General features: G+C 49.5%; 1 protein-coding gene across 3 annotated transcripts; it reads left to right on the forward strand.

The window, feature by feature from the left end:
• The first annotated feature begins 82 nt into the window (after positions 1 to 82).
• USB1 (U6 snRNA biogenesis phosphodiesterase 1) lies at positions 83 to 20,659 on the forward strand. Of its 3 annotated transcripts, none has more exons than XM_089903155.1 (7): positions 83 to 528; positions 1,701 to 1,867; positions 3,635 to 3,818; positions 14,488 to 14,541; positions 16,821 to 16,926; positions 18,407 to 18,490; positions 19,545 to 20,659. In XM_089903155.1, exons 1-7 carry the CDS (start codon positions 491 to 493, stop codon positions 19,647 to 19,649), a joined length of 738 nt encoding a protein of 245 aa, XP_089759281.1. In that variant the 5' UTR covers positions 83 to 490; the 3' UTR covers positions 19,650 to 20,659. The 3 variants fall into 3 exon arrangements, with proteins under 3 accessions (XP_089759281.1, XP_089759282.1, XP_022411644.1); XM_089903156.1 differs by lacking the exon at positions 83 to 528 and adding an exon at positions 638 to 832 and having other exon boundaries at positions 18,407 to 18,534; XM_022555936.3 differs by lacking the exon at positions 83 to 528 and adding an exon at positions 639 to 832.
• The last annotated feature ends 940 nt before the right edge of the window (positions 20,660 to 21,599 follow it).

Below are 21,599 nucleotides of genomic sequence, written 5' to 3' on the forward strand. Positions count from 1 at the left end.
GGCGGCGTGGAGCGAGGCCGCCCCCTGCCGGGGACCCCGCGGCCGGGCCGGGTCGGACAGCCGCGCGCGCCGGGCCGGCTCTCCAGTCGCCCGGCCGGCACACCTCAGCTGGCCCAGGGAGGGCGCTCTGTTTCCGACCACCCTACTCGGCCTTAAGGGTGGGAGCTCCCAGGACCCAGCCCCCTGTCCGACCCCTGAACCTGAGAGGAGGGGCCTCCTAGACTCAGAACTTCTGGAACTGACCCGCCTCTGACTGTTCAGCTCGCTCTTAGGGGAGGGGACCCCGGAGCTCGTACTTTGGGCCAGCTTGAGGAAGAGGCCCCGGGACCTCTGACCCCGCCCGGACGGCGAGGGCAAGGGTGCGGGCACTAGACTCCGATGGCTCTAATGCGCTGACCTCTGACCCAGAGACCATCTGCTGCTGGGAGGTCCCGAGCTGCTGCAGACCGAGCAGCGGACAGAGAGGTCAGAGCCGAGAGCGATCTGTTTAATGGGCACACGGAGGATGGCGGTTCCGGGAAGCTCCAGGTAGTGGTCAAAGCGCGGCGAGCCAGCAAGTGTAGTCTAGGTGGGTAGCCTCTTGGCTCGAGTCCTGCCGGGCCCCGCCCCAGACCCCGCCCTGAGGCGGTGCTAACCCGGGCCCCGCCCCCTGGAGAGCACTTCCGGCGCAGAGGAATTCCGGGTGTGGTTCGACTGCTGGCGGGCCGGCTGTGCCCTAGCGAAGGGGGTCCCCCATGAGTGCGGCGCCCCTGGTGGGCTACAGCAGCAGCGGCTCCGAGGATGAGGCTGAGGCCGGGGCCCGGGTCCGGCCGGGGACTAGAGGCTGCAGTCGGTGAGGAGCGAGGAAGACTTTCTGGGGAGGGTGCGGGTTGGCACCCGGACCGGACCCGAGCTTTGGGGTGGTTGGGGAGGGTGCCGGGCTGCTCGCAAGGGAAGGAAAAGGGGCACCGGGGGAAAGGAGGATCCGGAGGACAGCCTTGGACAAAGCCCTGGAGTGCCCCCACCCGGCTGGGCCAAGATTAGGAGGCAGGAAACGTGGGCTCGGGTCCAGCCTCCGCCGCTGGCCCACTCGTCTCCCGACGCGCACCGCTGTACCACCCTAGGTCTGCTTCCTCATTTGGAGAGTGTTTTCCTTTATCCAGTATATATTCATTGAGCACCCTCTCTGCGCCAGGCTCGGGACTGGGGACTCAGCACTGAGCAAAACCATCCAAGTCTCCTACTTTGTGGAGCTTCAGTTCTTAATTGCCAAGCCTGGTGCATCCTGGGTGCTTTTCAAGCAGTCTCCCGGTTCATCTCACAATAGCCCTATCAGGTTGCAGTGCACTGTACAGATGAGGAAACTGAGGCCCACAGAGGCACATGACTTGCCCAAGTCCACGGAGCTAGGAAGTGTCATTCCAGCTGAGGCCTGTCCAGTTAGGGCATGTGACCTCTGAACCACATATTGCCACTTGCCCCGTTGTTAACCATGGGGACCACGTTCCCTGCTAAAGTCTGCCTCCGCGAGCCGTTGGGAGACCCCAATGAGACAGTGTTGGGGAAAGAGCTTTGTGGTTATCTAGAAGCTGCTTACAGCACCTGGTGAGAAACAGACACACAGACTCACCTGGTACAAGGGGTTACAACTTTCATTGTGTGTACAGAGGTAGAGAATGCTAAGAGGCTAAATGTACTTGATTTCTTCTTTTCTCTTGCAGGGGCCAGAGCCCCCTTCCCAGCCAGAAGTTGCCAGTACCCGACAGTGTGCTGGACATGTTCCCAGGCACCGAGGAGAGGCCTGCGGATGATAGCGCAAAACATGGGGGCCGGGTGCGCACCTTTCCCCACGAGCGGGGCAACTGGGCCACCCACGTCTATGTACCATGTGAGTAATGCGTGACAGGCACGTGGCTGACACTGACAGGTGCCCCTTATGGGAGGAAGCTGGCCCCAACAAGGAGGAAGAAGCCAGAAACCTCTGACACTGGTGGTGGGAAAGAGATTAACTCAACAGAGAGAGAACAAGTTTCAAAAACTAGGGAATTTTTCTGTTAACTTGGTTTCAGGTTTTCTGGCCTTTGTTTTTATGCTGGGATGTAGTTGATTATCAATGTTGTGATAGTTTCAAGTATACAGCAAAGTGATTCAGTTGTACATATACATGTATCTATTCTTTTTCAAATTCTTTTCCCATTTAGGTTGTTACATAACATTGAGCAGAGTTCCCTGTGCTGTACAGTTCAGTTTTGAATTCGTTACCTGAAATATTTTTTACTAACCCTGTGTATACTGTTCTCCCTGCTCATGAGGATATGACCAAGGGAGGGTCTAGGGCAGAGTGTCAAGGCCATCCCAGACTGCAGCTGTAGCTGGTACTTTATTTCAAAGAGGGCTGTCGGTGTGCTGGCCTCCAGTCCCACCCCACCCTAGCCCTAATGAGTGAGTGGCAGGCAGAAAATGCCCAGGGTTCAGAGTCTGACCTCACTCCAGTACCCACTACTCTGTGTGCCCTTTAGTAAGTTGCTGACTTCTCAGAGCCTCAGTTTCCTCATCTCTAAAATGGGGATAGTAGTAATACCTATCCTCTAGGACTTTTGTGAAGATTAAATCAGATAATCTATGTCAAGTTCTTAGCATGATACACGGAGAATGTGGTGGCTTTTACTACATTGTGTTAGATCAGGTAAACTCTTGGAACCTCCATTTCCCCATCCACAGAATGAGAATGATTCTCTATACTGCATACTCCACGGGGCACTTGAGCAAATCGAGTAAGTTATTAGTTGTGAGCAGACTATTAACCATGCAGCTCTAGTCACATGTTTGGTTAAAAAAAATGAATAATCTGTGAAAATACAGTGGTGGTCCTTGTTGCATTCTTTGTCTTTATGAACAATCAGGAGATTCTAAATGTCTGATTAAAAAAATGAACTGTTTCTGATTATGGGTTACTGTGGAGCTGTAATTATGAGCTTGATTTATGTAATGAGAGGAAGGCTGTCCAACATGTAGTGTTGTATGGAGAAAGCCAATGGAAGAACTGGTATGCCCTCATCTTTTTTAACAAATAAGATATATACGTTAGTACATGCACTGAGAAAAGGCTGGGGAAATAGGCATCACATCTGACAGCCTTTATCTCTAGGGTAGTATCTTGAAAGTGGGCTGTATGTGCCTGGGGACGGGATCAAGATGATCCATTAGAGAGAACAGTATTAAAACCTTTTAATGTGTTTCTCTTTATCTCATCTTTTAAAATTTCTGTTGTTCCAAGTGTACATTTTATAACACACATAATTTTGCAGTGTAGCACATGTTTGTCATTTATAAATAAATACACATTTATTGTGGATATGTGGGCAAGCTTGTTTGACTAAGGGCCTGTGCAATCACAGTAGTTTGGAGACCACTGCTGTACGTGATAGGATATCAGGGGCCCCTACTTTCTCTGTCACATATTTCTTTTCTCACTTGAATACTTTTCAAAGAGCATGTATGTGTTACTTCTGTAGCCATAAATGCATATTAAAGTATTATTCGAAATACATAGACATAAGCTACTCTCAAAAGCCTTTCTCTGCCTTCTGGGCTTCATCCAGCCATGCCGCCCTGGCTAAGAGAATGGCCCACCCTCTCCACTCCTCCCCTCCAGATGAAGCCAGGGAGGAGTTCCTGGACCTGCTTGACGTGCTGCTGCCCCACGCACAGACATACGTCCCCCGGCTGGTAAGGATGGAGGCCTTCCACCTCAGCCTGTCCCAGAGCGTGGTTCTGCGCCATCACTGGATCCTCCCCTTCGTGCAGGCTCTGAAAGACCGCGTGGCCTCCTTCCAGAGGTGAGTGCCCAGTGCTTCCCTCTGCCCCTCATCTCCCTCCCCTTCAAGGCTCCTCTTCCTGTCCTGAGCTCTTGTGGGGATGGACCTGTGGAAGGCACTACCCCTTCAAGCAGGCAAACCTAAAGGTTAGCACATCGAACATCTCCCAGAGCCGCCTGCTGCGCGCTTCATCCCATGTGCCCTTGGGCGTGCCACGTAAGCTCTGGAAGCCTCCGAGCCTTACCTGTGTGCGGGTCAGGGGAGTGGTGGTGGCTCCCTCAGAGGGGGACTTGTAAGAGTGAATGAGATCACGCATACCCTCAACGTGGCGCTTGGCGAACGATCAGAGCTCACCCCCACTCTGGTTTTATCTGCCAGCCTAGGCTTCTTTTCCCTTGACTATTTCATACCTCTTCTTTCTACTAGAAATGCCCCTCCTTCGAGACTTGGCCAGATCAAAGCACTGCTCCTTCACTGAGGCTGTCCCAATTGGTATCTCCTCCAGAATTCTTCAATCCCAGGGACCCTGCTGTCCTGTGCTTGTCTATACCCCAGTGCTCGTTCCACTCATCCTCATATCCATATTCAGTCATCCCCATGTCCCATCTCCCGCTTGGAGCCCAAGTCCTGCAGGCCAGGAATGCGGCTGCTCTCTGAATTACCCCACAGCTTTTTTCCAGGTGCCTTGCTCACTATAGGCATCAAATAGGTGTTTGTTGAATGACTGAGCAGGAGAGAGAGAGCCCAGAAATCCTCCTCTGGATCCTCTGAATGTTGGTTCCAGTAGGAGCCTAAGAAGCCATCCAGGTGGTGGTTTTCTACTCCTGGTCTTATCTGCAGAGTCCTTTCTTCTGATGAGGTGTTACACAGATCCCTGATGTGTAGCTGGGTAAGAGAGATAAAAACAGAAGTCTTTTAGCCAAAGCCCCACCCTCGCAGTTCAGGAGGCCCGAGGCCCAGGAATTCCATAGAACTACTCTGCCCCATTGGAGGACTGCCCATTTTGTGTAGCCCCTACTCAGGGCCAGAGGAGGAAGGGATTTGCTCCAATTCAGTCAGTTAGCCAGAGACTCAGGACTAAAACTCATCTCTCCCCCTAATCCAGCCCCCATCCCTCTTTTTATTGAGTCATGTACGTTAGTCAGGACCCTCTTGATCGCCGGTGCCAGAAATCCAACCAAAAGTGGCTTAAACGGGGAATTTATAGGCTGGTGTAACTAAAATGTTTAGAGGTAGCACTGGCTTCATACATGGGACCGGGAGACGTCAGATGGCAGCAAGTCCTTTCCCCTTCTACATGAGAATGCTTCAGTTATCCTGCTTCTAGCTGTGTCCCTGGATAAAGGTAGAATGCCATATGTGTTCTTCGGCCACGTCACTTATGGTAAAAATGACTTATGAGCACGTCGTGTCTGGGCTGGGAAGACTGTGAGTGAACTAAGCCCCTCCTGGAAAACCATGGCTTGGGCATCCCTGCATGCGGTGGTTCCCTACCTAGGCAGGTCCCTTGCTGGGACCTCTGGAAACTTTGCGCAAGGGCTATTACAAGAGGTATTGCTCCCCAGGGTGGCTGGGGTGGGTGGATTTAGCTTGTTCTCTTGCTTATTTAGGGAACAGCCCCTGGACCACTGGGTTGGCCCTCCCTGGTGCTGCCCTGCTGGTGCAGTGTTTTCTAGCCTATGTCCTGAAGGAAGCTGGGCCAGGTGGCCTCTTCAGGTTTGACTGGTTGAGCCTAAGATGACCAAGAGTGGGTAGTGTACCTTTGATTCTATGGCTGTGACTGAGGGAATGCTATGCTCTGATTGTCCAGGCCTGTCAAGTACACACCCCTGGGTGGGGGCAGGTTGACCACTCTACCAGCACAAAATGGGAGAGCAGTCCTCCTATATAAGATCACCAGGAGAAAGGGTGTTGGTTGATGTATTAGTCAGGGTTCTGCAGAGAAACAGAATCAATAAAATGTATACAGATATACATAAGAGGAGATTTGTTATAGGTATTGGCTTATGTGGTTATGGAGGCCAAGAAGTCCACTGTCTGCCATCTGCAAGGAGAGAACCAGGAAAGCCGGTGGTGTAATTCAATTTGATTCCAAAGTCCTAAAAATCAGGGGGCTGATGGTGTCAAGTCCTGGTGTGAGCCTGAAAGCCTGAGTACCAGCACGCCAGTGTCAGAGGGCAGGAGAAGATGGACGTCTCAGCTCAAGCAGAGAGGGGGAGTTTGTCCTTCCTCTGCCTTTTTGTCCTATTCAGGCCCTCAACAGATGGGATGATGCCCGCCCACCCACATTGCGGAGGGCCGTTTGCTTTACTCAGTTCACCAATTCAAATGCTAATCTTTCCAGAAACACTCTCACAGACAAACCCAAACCTAATGTTTCACCAGCTATCTGGGCATCCCTTAGCCCAGTCAAGATGACACATAAAATTAACCATCTCAAGTCCACCCCTTATCAACTTGACACTTACATGCATCTTCTTAAACCATACTTAATCTCTAAATTAAGACCACAACAAGGTCATAATTCTGCCTAACATGATACAACATCCAGTGTACATCTGAAAATGCATTAATCCCTTCCCCAGAAGAGGAGGTAATCTTCTTGAGCGATACTTTTTACTCTTCTGAAAGCCCATAACTTGAATACTATGATGTAAAATTAACAATACTTGAATACTAGTATAAAGTCACTACATATTATGGTACCTGGTAAGGGAATAAGAGAAGAAAACAAAGATATTTGCTCAACATATGTACAGGCAAACCTTGTTTATTGTTTTATTGTTTTATCGTGCTTCACATATACTGCATTTTTTACAAACTGAAGGTTTGTGGCAACTCTGCATTGAGCAAATCAGTCAGTGCCATTTTTCCAACAACAGTTGCTCACTTTGTGTCTGTCACACTTTGGTAATTCTTGCAATATTTCAAGCTTTTTCATTATTGTTATATTTGTTGTAGTGATCTGTGATCTTTGATGTTACTATTGTAATTGTTTTGGGGCGCCAGGAGCCTCACCCATATAAGAGGGCAAACTTAATTGATAAATATGTGTGTTCTGACTGCTCCACCAACCTACCATTCCCCCACATCTCTCTCCCTCCCCTTGGGCCTCCCTATTCCCTGAGATACAACAGTGTTGAAATTAATAACCCTACAGCGGCCACTAAGTATTCAGGTGAAAGAAAGAGTCACACATCTCTCACTTTAAATCAAAAGCCAAAAATGATTAAGCCTAGTGAGGAAAGGCATGTCAAAAGCAGAGGTAGGCTGAAAGCTGCTAGGTCTCTTGTCCCAGTTAGCCAGGTTGTGAATGCAAAGGAAAAGTTCTCGAACAAAATTGAAAGTGCTACTCCAGTAAACACAAGAATGATAAGAGCGTTTCGCTGGTTTGGGGAAAGTTTTAGTGGTCTGGATAGATGATCAAACCAGCCACAACATTCCCTTAGGGCAAAGCCTAATTCAGAGCAAGGCCCTAACCCTCTTCAATTCTCTGAAGGCTGAGAGAAGTGAGGAAGCTACAGAAGAAAAGTTTGGAGCTAGCAGAGGTTGGTTCATGAGGTTTAAGGAAAGAAGCCATTTCTATAACATAAAGGTGTGAGGTGAGCAGCAAGTGCTGATGTAGAAGCTGCAGCAACTTATCCAGAAGATCTAGCTGAGATAATTCATGAAGGTGGCTACACTAAACAATTGATTTTCAATATATGAAACAGCCTTCTATTGGAAGAAGATGCCATCTAGGACTTTCATAGCCAGAGAGGAGCCAGTGTCTGGCTTCACAATTTCAAAGGACAGGCTGACTCTCTCGTTAGGGGCTAATACAGCTGGTGACTTTAAATTGAAGCCAGTGCTCACTAGCTATTTCAAAAATCCTAGGGCCCTTAAGAATTATGTTAGGTCTACTCTGTTTGTGCTCTATAAATGGAACAACAAAGCCTGGATGACAGCACATCTGTTGACAGCATGGTTTACTGACTATTTTAAGCCCACTGTTGAGACCTACTGCTTAGAAAAAAAAAGATTCTTTTCAAAATATTACTGCTTATTGACAATGTCCCTGGTAACCCAAGAGCTCTGATGGAGATGTACAATGAGATCAATGTTGTTTTCATGCTGCTAACACAACATCAGTTCTGCAGCCCATGGATCAAGGAGTAATTTCAACCTTCAAGTCTTATTACTTACAAGTCTTATTATTTAAGAAATACATTTCATCAGGTTGTAGCTGCCATACATAGTGATTCCTCTGATGGATCTGAGCAGTCATTTGAAAACCTTCTGGAAAGGATTCACCATTCTAGATGCCATTAAGAACATTTGTGATTCATGGGAAGAGGTCAAAATATCAACATACACAGGAGTTTGGAAGAAGTTGATTCCAACCCTCATGGATGACTTTGAAGGTCTCAGGACTTCACTGGAGGAAGTAATTGCAGATGTGATGGAAACAGCAAGAGAGCTAGAATTAGAAGTGAAGACTCAAGATGTGACTGAATTGCTGCCATCTCGTGATAGAACTTTAACGGATGAGGAGTTGCTTCTTATGGATGAGCAAAAAGTGACTTATTGAGATGCAGTCTACTCCTGGTAAAGATGTTGTGAAGATTGTTGAAATGACAACAAAAGATTTAGAATATTCCATAAACTTAGTTGATAAAGCAGTGGCAGGTTTGAGAGGATTGACTCCAATTTTGAAAGAAGTTCTGTGGGTAAAATGCTATCAAACAGCATTGCATTGCACGCTACAGAGAAATTATTCATAAAAGGAAGAATTGATCGATGTGGCAAACTTCATCGTTTGCCTTATTGTTGTCTCATTTTAAGGAATTGCCATCGCCACCCAGTCTTCAGCAACCACCTCCTTGACCAGTCAGCAGCCACCTACATCGAGGCCAGATCCTCCACCGGCAAAGAGATGATGACTCACTGAAGGCTCAAATGATGGTTAGCATTTTTTAGCAATAAAGTATTTTAAAAATAAGGTATGTACATTGTTTCTTTAGACATAATGGCTTTGTTTAACAGACTACAGTGTAGTATAAACGTAACTTTTATATGCACTGGGAAGCCAGAAAATTGTGTGACTCACTTTACTGTGGGGCTCTGGATCCAAATCTGCAGTGTCCCTGAGGTGTCCTGTGTATATATACTTGCAGACATATTCATAACAAAGTAAGGAGGAAATACTCATGACGATTATAGCCTTCATTTTTGTAACTGGTCACATGGTCGTAGCTGATATTTACAACTACCTTCCACTACCTAGCTCTCTGTTCCCTTTGCCTTCAGCAAGCACCTCAGATGGTTGTGGTTCTTTACCTGGGGTAGTGACCCAAATCTTCATTCCCGAAGGGTCTGGGCCATTACTAATCCTGCCTGGATTAGGTTGTTGTAGTTTTCCTTGGCCTGAAATCAGTAGGCATGGCAATACTAAAAGATGCCCTAACAGATCTCGTGTATTCCAGATATCCTCTTCCATATCTCCATTGTGGAGTAGTAGTCCAGTTTCCCCTCGGTAGTCAGGATCAGTGACCCCAGCCAACACTGTAACTCTTTTGTCTGTTGATTCAAAGGTACAGGAGCCCAGAGTGGCAAGTCTCAACTTCCCGTTCAGTGGAAGCACTACATCTCCTGGTGGAAGCATTCCTCCCTCGGAACTAAGACCTCTGGGCTAGCAGAGCATGAACTTGTGGGAACAGGAAGCAAACATTTTGCTGATGCATCACTAGGGCAATGGTGAGTGGTACCACTCCCATTCCTACCCCTTGATTCCTGGCCCCGTGAGTCCTGGCTACAAGGGAAACAGCACCATATGTGGCTGCTGATTCAGAGCAGATACAGATACTGTGGGTTCTGTTCCAGAATAAAATAGAGTGAATGACACAAAGTTTTTGGTTGCCCAATGCACATAAAAGTTATGTCTATAAAGTGTGCGATAGCATTATGTTTTAAAAAAAAAGGTACATACCTTATTTCAAAACTACTTTATCCTTCATCTCAAAGGGGCTATCTCGATATGCCCCACACCATTGGACCTCTAGACATTTCACTGAGGTAGAAGGCCCTGAATTTTAGTTGGATTTATTTCCCACCCTCTGACACACAAATGTCTTAGCAATAAGTCTAGAGTAGTTGCCACTTCCTGCTCATTAGGTCCAGTCAACATAATGTCATCAATGTACTGGAGCAGTGTGATATCTAGTGGAAGGGAAAGGTGAGCAAACCCTCTACAGTAAATTAGGACGTAGGGCTGGAGGGTGCTGTAGCCCTGAGGTAGGACAGTGAAGGTGCATTGCTGGCCTGAAAGTAAACTGCTTCTGGTCCTTCTGGACAGGGATGGAGGGAAGTGTATTTGCCAGATCAGTAGCTGCAAACCAGGAACCAGGGGATGTGTTAATTTGCTCAAGTAATGAAACCACATCTGGAAGAGCAGCTGCAATTGGAGCCACCACCTCCAGTCATCGGTTTATGATCATCCACTGTCACCTTCCACGATCCATCTGTCTTCCGCCCAGACAGAACGGGGGTTGAATGGAGATGTGGGAGTCAGCACCCCTGCATCTCTCAAGTCCTCGATGGTGGCACTGGTCTCTGTAGTCCCTCCAGGGATGCGGTATTGCTTTTCATTTACCATTTTCCTAGGTAGAGGCAGCCCTAATAGCTTGCACTTGGCCTTTCCCACCGTAATAGCCCTCACTCCACAGGTGAGAGAATCAGTGTGGGGATTCTGCCTGTTGCTGAGTATGTCTATTCCAATTATACATTCTGGAACTGCAGAAATAACCACAGGATGGGTTTGGGGACCCACTGGGCCCACTGTGAGATGGACCTAAGCTACAACTCCACGGATCACCTGACCTCCATTAACCCCTACTCCGAGTGATGAGCCACAGTGACATTTTGGGTCTCCAGGAGTTCGTGTCATTTCAGAGCCAATGTCCAGTAGTTCCCCAAAGGCTGGTTATTTCCTTTTCCCCAGTGCGCAGTTACCCTGGTAAAATGGCATAGGTCCCTTTGGGGAAGGCTGGGAGAAAGATTAACAGTATAAATTTGTAGTAATGTACCGGGGTTCTTCCTCAAGGGGACCCGACTTCCCCTTCATTCAAGCGGCTCTGGTTCTGTGAACTGGCTCCATTCTGGGAATTGAGGGGCCATGACTCTGCCTTTATGATTCAAGTTAGACTTTGGCTCACCTGGCCTAGAACTTTCTTGCTTATACAGATGAAGGAAGAATTTGGTAGGCTTCCTATCTATGTCACTTCTAGAAACAGCCAACGCCCTGTGTCTGCACAAGTCAGACTTCTGATTGCTGCTTCGACTCTGCTGTCCTTTACGGTAACTACGCCCACCTTGCGGGCCAGGTATTTCCAGTTCACTCACTGTGGGCCACCTTTTGGTCCATGTTTCAGCCATCTAACCAAACAGACCCCTTTCCAACTCCCGGAGCTGCAGCATTACATGCCGAATCTCTGCTTAGCAAGCCCATATCCGTAAATTCAGCCTGATCCCACTTTTGATCCTTCTGTCATTGCCCCACACCTTTTTTTTTTTTTTTTTAATATTCACTTATTTTTATTTTTGGCCGTGTCGGGTCTTAGTCGCGGCATGTGGGATCTTTCATTGTGGCGTACAGGCTTCTCTCTAGTTGTGGCACGCAGGTTCCAGAGCATGTGGGCTCTGTAGTTGCGGCACACAGGCTCTCTAGTTGTGGCGTGCAGGTTCAGTAGCCCTGCGGCATGTGGGATCCTAATTTCCTGACCAGGGATTGAACCCGTGTCCCCTGCACTGGAAGGCAGATTCTTAAGCACTGGACCACCAGGGAAGTCCCACCCCACACCTTTAATATCCATTCCCACACACGTTCCCTGGATTTCTGCTTGTATATGTTAGGAAACTCAAATAGTTCTGGAGTGTAGCGCATCTCCTCGTGGGCCACACATGGTACCTCACCTTTAGGGGGTCTACTGGGACTTGAGTCTAGTTATAGGTCTAGAAGCAAAGAGGGGTGTTGGAGGTGGGTCCTGAGGGGACTCAGCATTTTCTTGGCATCTGCCTCAGGGGAGGCCATTACCATTTCCTCAGGCAATGCAGGGTTAATCCCCTCAGAGGTGGGAAGGTCCATAACACTAGGTGGGGGAGGACACTTCCACTGCGTCCGAGAAGACTCATCAGAATTTAAGGGCTCGGGCATCCCTGGTGGTGCAGTGGTTAAGAATCCGCCTGCAAATGCAGGGGACACGTGTTCGATCCCTGGCCCGGGAATATCCCACATGCCACGGAGCAACTAAGCCTGTGTGCCACAACTATTGAGCCTGTGCTCTAGAGCCCACGAGCCACAACTACTGAGCCCACGAGCCACAACTACTGAAGCCTGCACACCTAGAGCCCATGCTCTGCAACAGGAGAGGCCACCGCAATGAGAAGCCCACGCACCGCAAGGAAGAGTAGCCCCCACTCGCCGCAACTAGAGAAAGCCCGCACGCAGCAACGAAGACCCAATGCAGCCAAAAATAAAATAAAAAAAAGAATTTAAGGGCTCAATGCGCCGAGCTTCATCAGAGTTTCCCACAAGTCCCCCATACTTTCCCAATCAGTGCCCTCACTTTAACTGTAAAATCCTGCTTGTTCGAGGAGTTCAACTTGTGTTATAATTCAGCAAATGGCAGGATAAGGTTCCAGATTTGATTTCCAGCAATTTCAGCCCTGCAGCTACAGGGAATCAAGGTCTCCTTTAGGGCACACCGAGAAGCTCTTAGGTCCTTTATGCTTGAGTTGGGAACTCAATACCCTGAGCTCATCTTTTTATTTCACCACTTTGTCCAGCAACATTAGGAGCAGCCAACCAACATCATTATATTCCTTAGTTTTCCAGAAATGTTCGCAAGTAGCATATAGGGTCACTCACCTCGCTTCTAATAAATGGCTGATGAGGGGTATCAAGGAAGACATTTTCACATCTCCAGAAACAGTCCGTGCGGCCTATCAGTGCTCTCTTTACTACTGGAGATACAGTCATGAGCGTCTTTGAATCGAATCAGATTAGAGAGCGAATTCCAGAAACCCCAGAACCAATTCAGAAAACTCATCCTTAAAATTCTGTTCCTGTAGAACCATTCTCAGTGCCAAAATCTGTATTAGGGTTCCCCAGAAAAACAGAACCAATAGGATAGAGAGATAGAGATAGGAGGAAATGCACTGTAGGAATTCGTTCTCGCAGTTATGAAGGTCAGGTCCCAAATCTGCCAACAGCAAGCTGGGGAACCAGGAAAGCCAGTGGTGTCATTCAGCATGAGTCCAAAGGCCTGAGCACCGGGGAATGGTGGGGGGACCGGTGGCGTAATGACTGATATGAGCCTGAAAGCCTAAGAACCAAGGACCCCAACGTCCAAGGGCAGGAGAAGCTGGACGTCTCAGTTCCAGCAGAGAGAGCGTGCATTTGCCCTTCCTCTGCCTTTCTGTTCTATTCTGAAAAGTTGGATGATGCCCACCCACACTGGAGAGGGCAATTTGCTCCACCCAGTTCACCAATTCAAATGCTAATCTTTCTGGAAACACCCTCACAGACACCCCAGAAATAATGTTTTACCAGCTATCTGGGCAACCCTTAGTCCAGTCAAGTCAATGCATAAAATTACCCTTTATAGTTGGGTGCAAATGCCCCATGTCCACCCCAGAACATCTGGCAGGTACTCTACACTTAACCGAGCTCCTGCTGCTTCTATCACCCCTTACATTTTCCCCAGAAGGGATGCACTAGGAGGCTGAAGGCTGACAGGAAAGCCAAAAGTTAACTGACTTCGTGCCCTTGGACAAGTTGTGAGATTCTAACCGGCAAGCTGGGTTGTTGCGTTCCCTCAGATGAGGGTGAGAGCTTGGCCTGGAGCCTGTAAAATGAGTGTTTCCTGTAATGGGATTGGCCAAGTTGGTCCAGGAAGGGCAGGAAGCCAGTTTGTTCCCTGAGATCACCTAGTGACCCAGAGAACACAGGCGGAACCAGCCAGAGTCAGAGCACTTACCTGGCAGAATTTGATGGTCCCCGTGTAACTGATCTGAGAGGTGGGTGACGGTATTTCTGCGGCAATCTCACACCAACAGAGACCCCTCACTAAAGCATCGGGTGAGAGCAAGGGCTCTGGAATCAGGCAGATTGAAGTTCAAATTGTGACTCACCAAATTCAGCCTCACCAAGCTTCAGTTTCTGTGTCTGTAAAATGGGTGTCATTATAGCGCCTGCCTCACAGAGTTGTATGAGGATCCCCAAGCTCAGCCCAGGCACACAGAAATGTTCTTGTTGTTGCTTAGACTGGATCAGAATTGTCTTGTTAACCTGCAAAGAAAAAAACTGGCTCTCAAGTGATCTATTATCACCGGCCTGATGACTTTCTCAGTTCCCATCAGTAAAGCTGGGGTAGTCGCAAATCGCTTATTGGAATCAGCTGCTCTTAATAAAGTAAAATTTTTGCTAGCATCTGAGTGAAGCTATGTGTTACCTGGACTGGGTGATTATTTAAGGTCTTGCCCAGCTCTAATATTTTAGGGTTCAGTTTACCACCTGTATAATAGGGTGACAATACTAAATGTGAAATGAGTTAACTGAATTTTCAAAGTAATGTTTTTGAATATACACTATTTTCTCTGATTTTTTTCCTTATTATTCTTCCTGAAATGTGGTCCTTCTTCTAAATTTCAGATTCTGCTTTACTGCCGACCGGGTAAAGATTTACACCAATCAAGAGAAGACCAGGTGGGTCTCCCCACGCTGCCCCCAGTTGTTTCCAGAAGAGGATTCTTTGGAGTAAAGACTTGAGGAGGTCTTGTCTCTCTCAATTTTTTGTTTGTTTGTGTTCTAACCGGCCCTATGACTACAAGGGCAGCTGTTCCCAAATCTGAACCTTTCATTAAGAAAAATAACTCAGGGAGCATGGGAGGAGGAGCAGAGGGAGAGAACAACATCTTGGTTTAGTGGGAAAAGTCTGAGACTCAAAGAAAACCTGGGTGCCTGACCAGCTCTGCCTGCAATTTAATGTTGAGCTCATACCTTCAACCTCTGTGACCTGCCATTTCCAAGCTGTCACATCATCCATCACATCCTGTCCCATTTCCAAGCATCCATCATTGGGCAGTTGTGAAGCTTAGATGAACGAAACAAGTTTTATAAAAGCATTCAAGGATGAGATGAACATACGAAGAAACTTGTTATCAAGGCTTCAAAGCAAGCCTCCCTGTCAGATCCACTCACTGGATCTGAGCTGCCTTCTGCTCTCAGCACCTCTAAGAAGAGTACTCATTCACTCATTCATTCATTCATTCTATGCTTCACAAATTCGTTAAACACCTCCCGGTGCCAGGCACCTGCTGTACACTACAGATCAGCAGTGAAAAGGTCGGCATGGTCCCTGCTCTGTGGGATCTCACATTCTGCAGGGGAGACAGACAATAAACAAGGAAATGAGATCATTAATAACTATCGTGTGAAACGATAGTTTGGAGCAAGTGGCCGAGGAGGGCGCTAGCAAGGTGGCATTTGCTGGCGACATGAGGACAAGAAGGAATCAGCCTTGGGAAGAGCTACCCCAGGAGCCTCCAAGCAGAGGACACAGCCAAGGAGGTGACTGAGGAGGAAAGAGCCTGGCATGTTGGAGGAGGCCAGTGAAGCAGAACTTGGGGAGCACGTGGGAGAGTGTGAGGAGATGAGTCAGGCAGGGTTAACTCCCACAGGGCCTTCAAGGTCAAGGTCAGGAGTTTGGATTTTCAGTGTCACAGAAGCCATCGGAGGGATCTAAGCAGAGACGTGATCCAATTTACATTTGTAAACGTCAGTCCGGCCCTATCGTGTCTGTGTCTGTGGCTCCTGAGTGGAAAAAAGATCTAAAAGAGCGAGGTTGGATGCAGGGAGAGCAGACAGGAGACAGGTGAGGCGCCAGTGGTGGCCCGGCTTAGGGCGATGGCAGTGGAAGAGCCAAGAAGCAGACACATTCCCGATATACTGGAGGTAGAATCAACTGGAATTACCAGTGGGTTGGGTCTGTGCACAGTAAGGGGAAGAATTAAAGTAGATTCCTGGGTTTGGGGTTTGAACAGCTAGGTAAATATAGATAAATGGCCCCATTGTCTGTGATGGGAAACACCTGTGGGAGGAAGATGAGAAGTTCTGCTTTGTACCTGGTGGATTTTGCTGCCTATGAGACCCCCGGGTGGAAGAGTCGCATACACAAGTGGGTATACAAGAGAGGTGCCAGCCGGAGATAGAAATGTGGGATCCATCGGGCTGTGTGATACTGAAAGCAGGGCTGGGTGAGATCAGCCTGCGGGGGAGGGCGGGCGACGCCGGCTCTGCAGCCCCTGACCATTTAGAGGCTGGAAAGAAGAGAGGGCGGCAGAGGAGACAGAACAGGAGGCCAGAGGTGGGGTCACACCAGGACGGTGTGGTGGGTGGTCTCTTGGAAGCCAAGAGAAAAAAGGGCTTCAGGGAGGGAGGAGTCAAGTATCTGAGTTCAGGAACACAGGTGGTTGGCAGCTTTGACGGAGCGGTTTCTGGCCGAGTGGACTGAAGATGGGAGGGGAGGCGTGAGAGACTGCCGAGGGAGACAAATCGTCGGAACGCACGTTTTACCGGGCATGGGATGGGGGCTGGCTGAGGCTGTGGGTTCAAGGGAGGGGTTTTAGAGATTAGCGGGAGGGAGAGGGAAGTGCCAGAGAGGGAAGCCCTGGAGAACGAGTCCGACATGGGAGCTATGCCGGCAAGCCTGGGCGCCACAGCCTGGGGGTCCGTAGCCTTGGCAGCAGCAGATGAAGACGGCCCTGCTAGGGTTCTTAGACCCTGGGGAAGGAGGGGGGATGTGCGATTAGAGCCGGGGAAGGATGGAGAGCCAGCTCGGAGAGCAGGGAAACGAACTGAACTCACGGCCCAGAACTCCCTCCCTCCCGGCTTTCCTCTGTCGCATCCTCTGCCCCCTCGAGGATGGTTTCTGTTCTCAGGCTGCGTCTCATGCCCGTGTGGTCTCCACCTCTGTCTCCCCCCAGGACCTTTGTTGGACTCGAGGTCACCTCGGGACACACCCAATTCCTGGACCTGGTTTCAGAGGTGGACAGGGTCATGGAGGAGTTTGACCTCACCACTTTCTACCAGGTAATCAGCAGCGTCTTTTTCTCTCCACTGACCCATCTCTAATAGGAATAAAATCAGTCTTAAAGAAACCCTTGTTAGAGGCAAACCGAAGAGCCCTCCAGAACTTGCCCGTGGGAAGTGTCCATTCGGCCAGCCCTCAGAGGACACACAACCCTGGGGAGTTGAGGGCTGAGGTGTCTTCAATATGCATGAGATTTATGTCTTCTACTCTATAATGTATCCATGTTTATTTTTATATTTTTTAGGAAGTAGTTTTCCCCAATACCTTTTAGTCACGTTGACACTCCAGGTAGAGTTGCAGCTTCGCATACCTTCCTCCAGGGGAACTGGAACTCCAAGTCGAATATCAGGGCTTTAAAGGGCCAGTGGTTTTGCTTGATATATTCTTTTAAAATCATGCTGAGAGATATAAGTATGAATTTGAGTGGAGATAATTTATAGTTTTATAATTTTAGACATTTTGGTTTTTGTTCATCTTAAAAAGTGTGTCATCTCTTGAAATATTTTTGATCAGAAAACATTAAATCTGGGACATGTGTTCTCTTCCACATCCCAGAGGTAATGACTCTCTATGATATGTAAAGGAGAGCCTCTGAGAGCAGGACTGTCTTAGCTCAGGCGGCCATAACCAGATACCATAGACTGGATGACTTACACAATAGAAATTTACTTTCTCGGGCTTCCCTGGTGGCACAGTGGTTAAGAACCCACCTGCCAATGCAGGGGACACGGGTTCAAGCCCTGGTCCGGGAAGATCCCACATGCCGCGGAGCAACAGAGCCCAAGCGCCACGGCCATTGAAGCCCGCGCGCTTAGAGCCTGTGCTCTGCAACAAGAGAAGCCACCGTGATAAGAAGCCCGCGCACTGCAACGAAGGGTAGCCCCCACTTGCTGCAACTAGAGAAAGCCCACGCACAGCAACAAAGACCCAATGCAACCAAAACTAACTAAATAAATGATTTTAAAAAAGAAATTTACTTTCTCACAGTTCTGGAGGCTAGACGTCCAAAACCAAGGTGCCATCACGGTCAGTTTCTGTTGAGGCCTCTCTTCCTGGCTTGTAGATGGCCATCTTCTCACTGTGTCCTCACATGATGGAAAGAGAGAGGAAGCAGCTCTCTGCCGTCTCTTATATGGGCACTAATCCCATCATGAGGGCCCCACCTTTAGATGAAGGCCCCACCTTCATCTAAACCTAATTACCTCCCAAAGGCCCCTTCTCCAAATACCATCACAGTGGGGGTTAAGGCTTCAATATATGAATTTGGGGGCACAATTCAGTCCATAGCAGGGACCAACCCAGGGCTATTTTATCTGTCTGTGGAGGGTGCTTGGGATCAACACTGAGGCTCTAGTCTCCCATGAATCAGGTCAGGGATGCAGCAGGGATACCGTGACAACTCTGTCACAGAGCTGCTTTGATGTCTGAGCCTGCCACGACCTCCAGGTGACCGCCTGTCTCCCCGCCGTTCCTCCGCAGGACCCCTCATTCCACATCAGTCTGGCCTGGTGCGTGGGTGATGCACATCTCCAGCTGGAAGGGCAGTGCCTACGGGAACTACAGGTGAATTCCCAGGGCAGGAGCATGGAAGGTGCTGAACCCCAGAAGCTGGGGGATGGAGGGGAGCTGACAGGTGCTGAGGATTAGGCATGCAAACCTGAATCCTGGCATAGGAAATAACTGGCATAGCCAGAGACCCCAACCCCTTACCCTGCGCCTCACAGTGCAGTCCCAGACCACCTGGGAACTTATTAGCAGCACTCACTCAAGCCCCAATCCACATCTAAGAAATCAGAACTTTAACAAGATCGCTAGGGATTTGTGTGCACGTTAAAATTTGAGAAGCCCTGCCCTAGAACACTAATCTGAAAGGATGCTGCAGGCCTCCCCTGAAGTCCTAGACCCTCACCCAGAGGTCAAAGGCTTGGGTGCTCCCAGGGGCCTGGCAGGTGCTGGAAATGAGTGAAACGCACCAGGTCTAAAGAACGTCCACCCTCACAGCCTTTCTCGTATTGTGATAAGTAGGGGATATCTTTCACTTTCCCGCCACTGCCCTCAGAGGAGCCGGTACTCACCCCTGGTGCAGGCAGCTGCCATGCAGGAATGTGGACCTCGTGTTGCAAGCACTTCTGTTTCTCAAGAGAAGCCAGAAATCTTAATTTTTGTGGGTAATCCCTCTATTTTCAAATGTTGGCAACCAATATGTATTTTTTAAGAAAACATTTTGCGAGCCAGACAACACATGTGCAGACGGGACACAGCCCGTGGGCCATCATCAAGTAGCCACATCTGCTCTTGGTCTAATCATTCTGGAGGCAGCAAGGAGCTCCGGTCTCAGGCTCCAGTAGACCCAGGTCCCAAGCCTGGTTTTATTGGATTCTGTGGTCCAGGGCTCTGAGCATCCATTTCCTTATCTGCAAAGTTGGGATGCTAGGACTGACCTCACAAGACTGCAGAGCTGATTAGACAAGGTAACCTGGAGAGCCTGGCGCCTGCGTGGCCCTCAGCCTCCCCTGAGCAGGCCTAACCTCTGAAGGATTTCAGTAGGCTGGCTTTGTTTGCAGTGCCCTCTGGGTCCCTGATTCCCCTTAACGTGATGGTCCTCTCCTGGTTTAAGGAAATCGTGGGTGAGTTTGAAGACTCTGAGACGTTGCTGCGTGCGCACGCCGAGCAGATCCGCTGCAAGTCTGGGAACAAATTCTTCTCGATGCCTCTGAAGTGAGCACCAGAGGCCCTCGTTGTCCTGGGCCCCGCCCTCTGCAGCCAGGCAGAGATGGAGGAACCCACTCAGACCGATGGGGATGCTGCCAGTCCCACCACTGGGAGGCCCGGCCAAATGTGCAGCCGCTCCTGGCCCTCCCCGGGAGCTGGTTCTCTTTTGGCCCTTTTGGGGTTGCAGGTTGGGTGCTGCTGCGTTGCGATCATCCCCAGAAATCACCAGTAGAGGGCAGCCAGGGCTTCCTAGTTCTAGGTCTGTGGTGGTTATGCCTAAAACAAGACACAACAAAAGATGGGGGGTCACCTGGTGAGCCAACCCAGACTCAGCCTGAATCCCCACTGTAGTCCCTCCAACAAATGGCCCTTCCCCACAGCCCTGTGTGCTGTCTGCATTTTGATGCCATTGGCCCCAGATGAAGAGTTTTGTAAGCCATCATACCCTGGCTCATCTCTGCTCAAGCCTGACATAGCGTGCTTCCACGGGCCTGTCATCCTCCCTCCTTGACACGGTGTCGCTTTTATTTATTTGTTTGTAGTCTCACCCCCTCCTATGCCAGCAGAGGCCATTTCAGGGCCAAGGCCCAGGGTGCTAATTTGTGGTTTAGCATCAGTTTTCTCCATTCCTTCCTCCCACTCACCCCCAGCCAGGTGCCTGGGGAGACTTGAGCAGATGTTTCATCTTGGCCTGACTGGTGGCTTTAAGCCAGGCCTCCAATGCTCTGTGACCTCTGGCTTCCCATCAGCTTCCCAAAGAAGCAGAGAGGAGCCTTCACCAGGCAGAGTTCTCTTTCTGCTGCCTCCAGCTGCCTGCTGTGGCCTGCGGGCATCCCCAGGGGCTGCAGAGGAAAGGCCAGGGGCTGCACAGGGGTTTTGTTTTTCTTCGAGCCCTCTCGGGGAGCAAAGGACCAGTGCTCTCCAGTTGCCATCTGATTTCTAGTGATGGAGGAAGAGACACTTTGATGTTTTAGTTTAAAATTAGGTTCAGCAAATAAAAATTGCAATTTTTATTCTGGATTTTGTTTTGGACCACTTCTTTTCAACTAGGTGCAAAGATGACTTTCCTCTGCCCCCATCTTCCCCAGCCTGCTTCACAGTTTGGCGGTGCTCTCGGGAGTCTCTGTTACGACGTCTAAGGTGGCTGGGAGAGGCCTTAGCGATGCCTCAGTACAGGGTGCCTCAGTACAAGGGGGGTCACCTGGCCTGCCAGGCCTGCTGGCCAGAGGGTCGCACACACCGCACCTAGACCAGGGCGTAAGCACAGACATTTAGACGCGATCCTGCTATAACACTTCTGAGTCCTTTCTAGGACCCTCTCAGCTGTTCCTCCCAAGAACCCATGAAAAGTAAACTGGGTTGGAATGATTATTCTGCTTTTCCAGAAAAGCAGGTTCCATGACTTGCCTGGGGTCACATGAGAAGTCAGGTAAGGCCCTAACCTCAATGCTGCCCTTTGCAGCCTGCCAGGCCTGCTCTCCCTACTCCACCCTGAGCCCCCAAGGGAAAGATGTGGGGAGAGGGGCCTGTGGCTCTGGCCCCCACTGTGCCTCCCGTCTGCGCTTCCTGAGGCCAGCTCCCCATCGCCATGCTGAGAGACCCAGGAGATCACACTCTGTGCCCTTCTTCCCCAAGCCCTCTGCATTGAGCTGCTGATTCAACTAGGACTGGCCAGTCAGTTCTTCTGGCTTTTGTGGTCACGCGGGCTGGAGAGGGAGAAGCCGGCCATCCTTCCTGGCAAATCTGTGCAGCCAGCACTTACTGGCACCTGCTCTGTGCCAGTCCCTGACCTGGGCAGTTGGGTGAATCAGACTCCTCCGGCCCTCTGGATACTCGCAGTGATGCAGGGGGATGGTGGTAGAAGACAGGGTGCAGAGAAGAATCCCCATCCCCAACCTTCACACTTCTCAGACTGGGAGATACAAGCAAAGCCACCCAAATTCCTACAGGTTCCAACCTC

This window comes from Delphinapterus leucas, chromosome 20 (assembly GCF_059928025.1).
Source record: "Delphinapterus leucas isolate spDelLeu-1000000601 "Yukka" chromosome 20, BTC_Dleu_Yukka2, whole genome shotgun sequence".
Taxonomy (NCBI): domain Eukaryota; kingdom Metazoa; phylum Chordata; class Mammalia; order Artiodactyla; family Monodontidae; genus Delphinapterus; species Delphinapterus leucas.

Excerpts from the sequence above, each read along its gene's own strand:
- USB1 (XM_089903156.1), top strand. The coding sequence starts at position 735 with ATGAGTGCGGCGCCCCTGGTGGGCTACAGCAGCAGCGGCTCCGAGGAT. Across the intron at positions 1,868-3,634 it reads CACCCACGTCTATGTACCAT|ATGAAGCCAGGGAGGAGTTC; the intron begins GTGAGTAATGCG and ends CCTCCCCTCCAG. Across the intron at positions 16,927-18,406 it reads ACCTCACCACTTTCTACCAG|GACCCCTCATTCCACATCAG; the intron begins GTAATCAGCAGC and ends GTTCCTCCGCAG.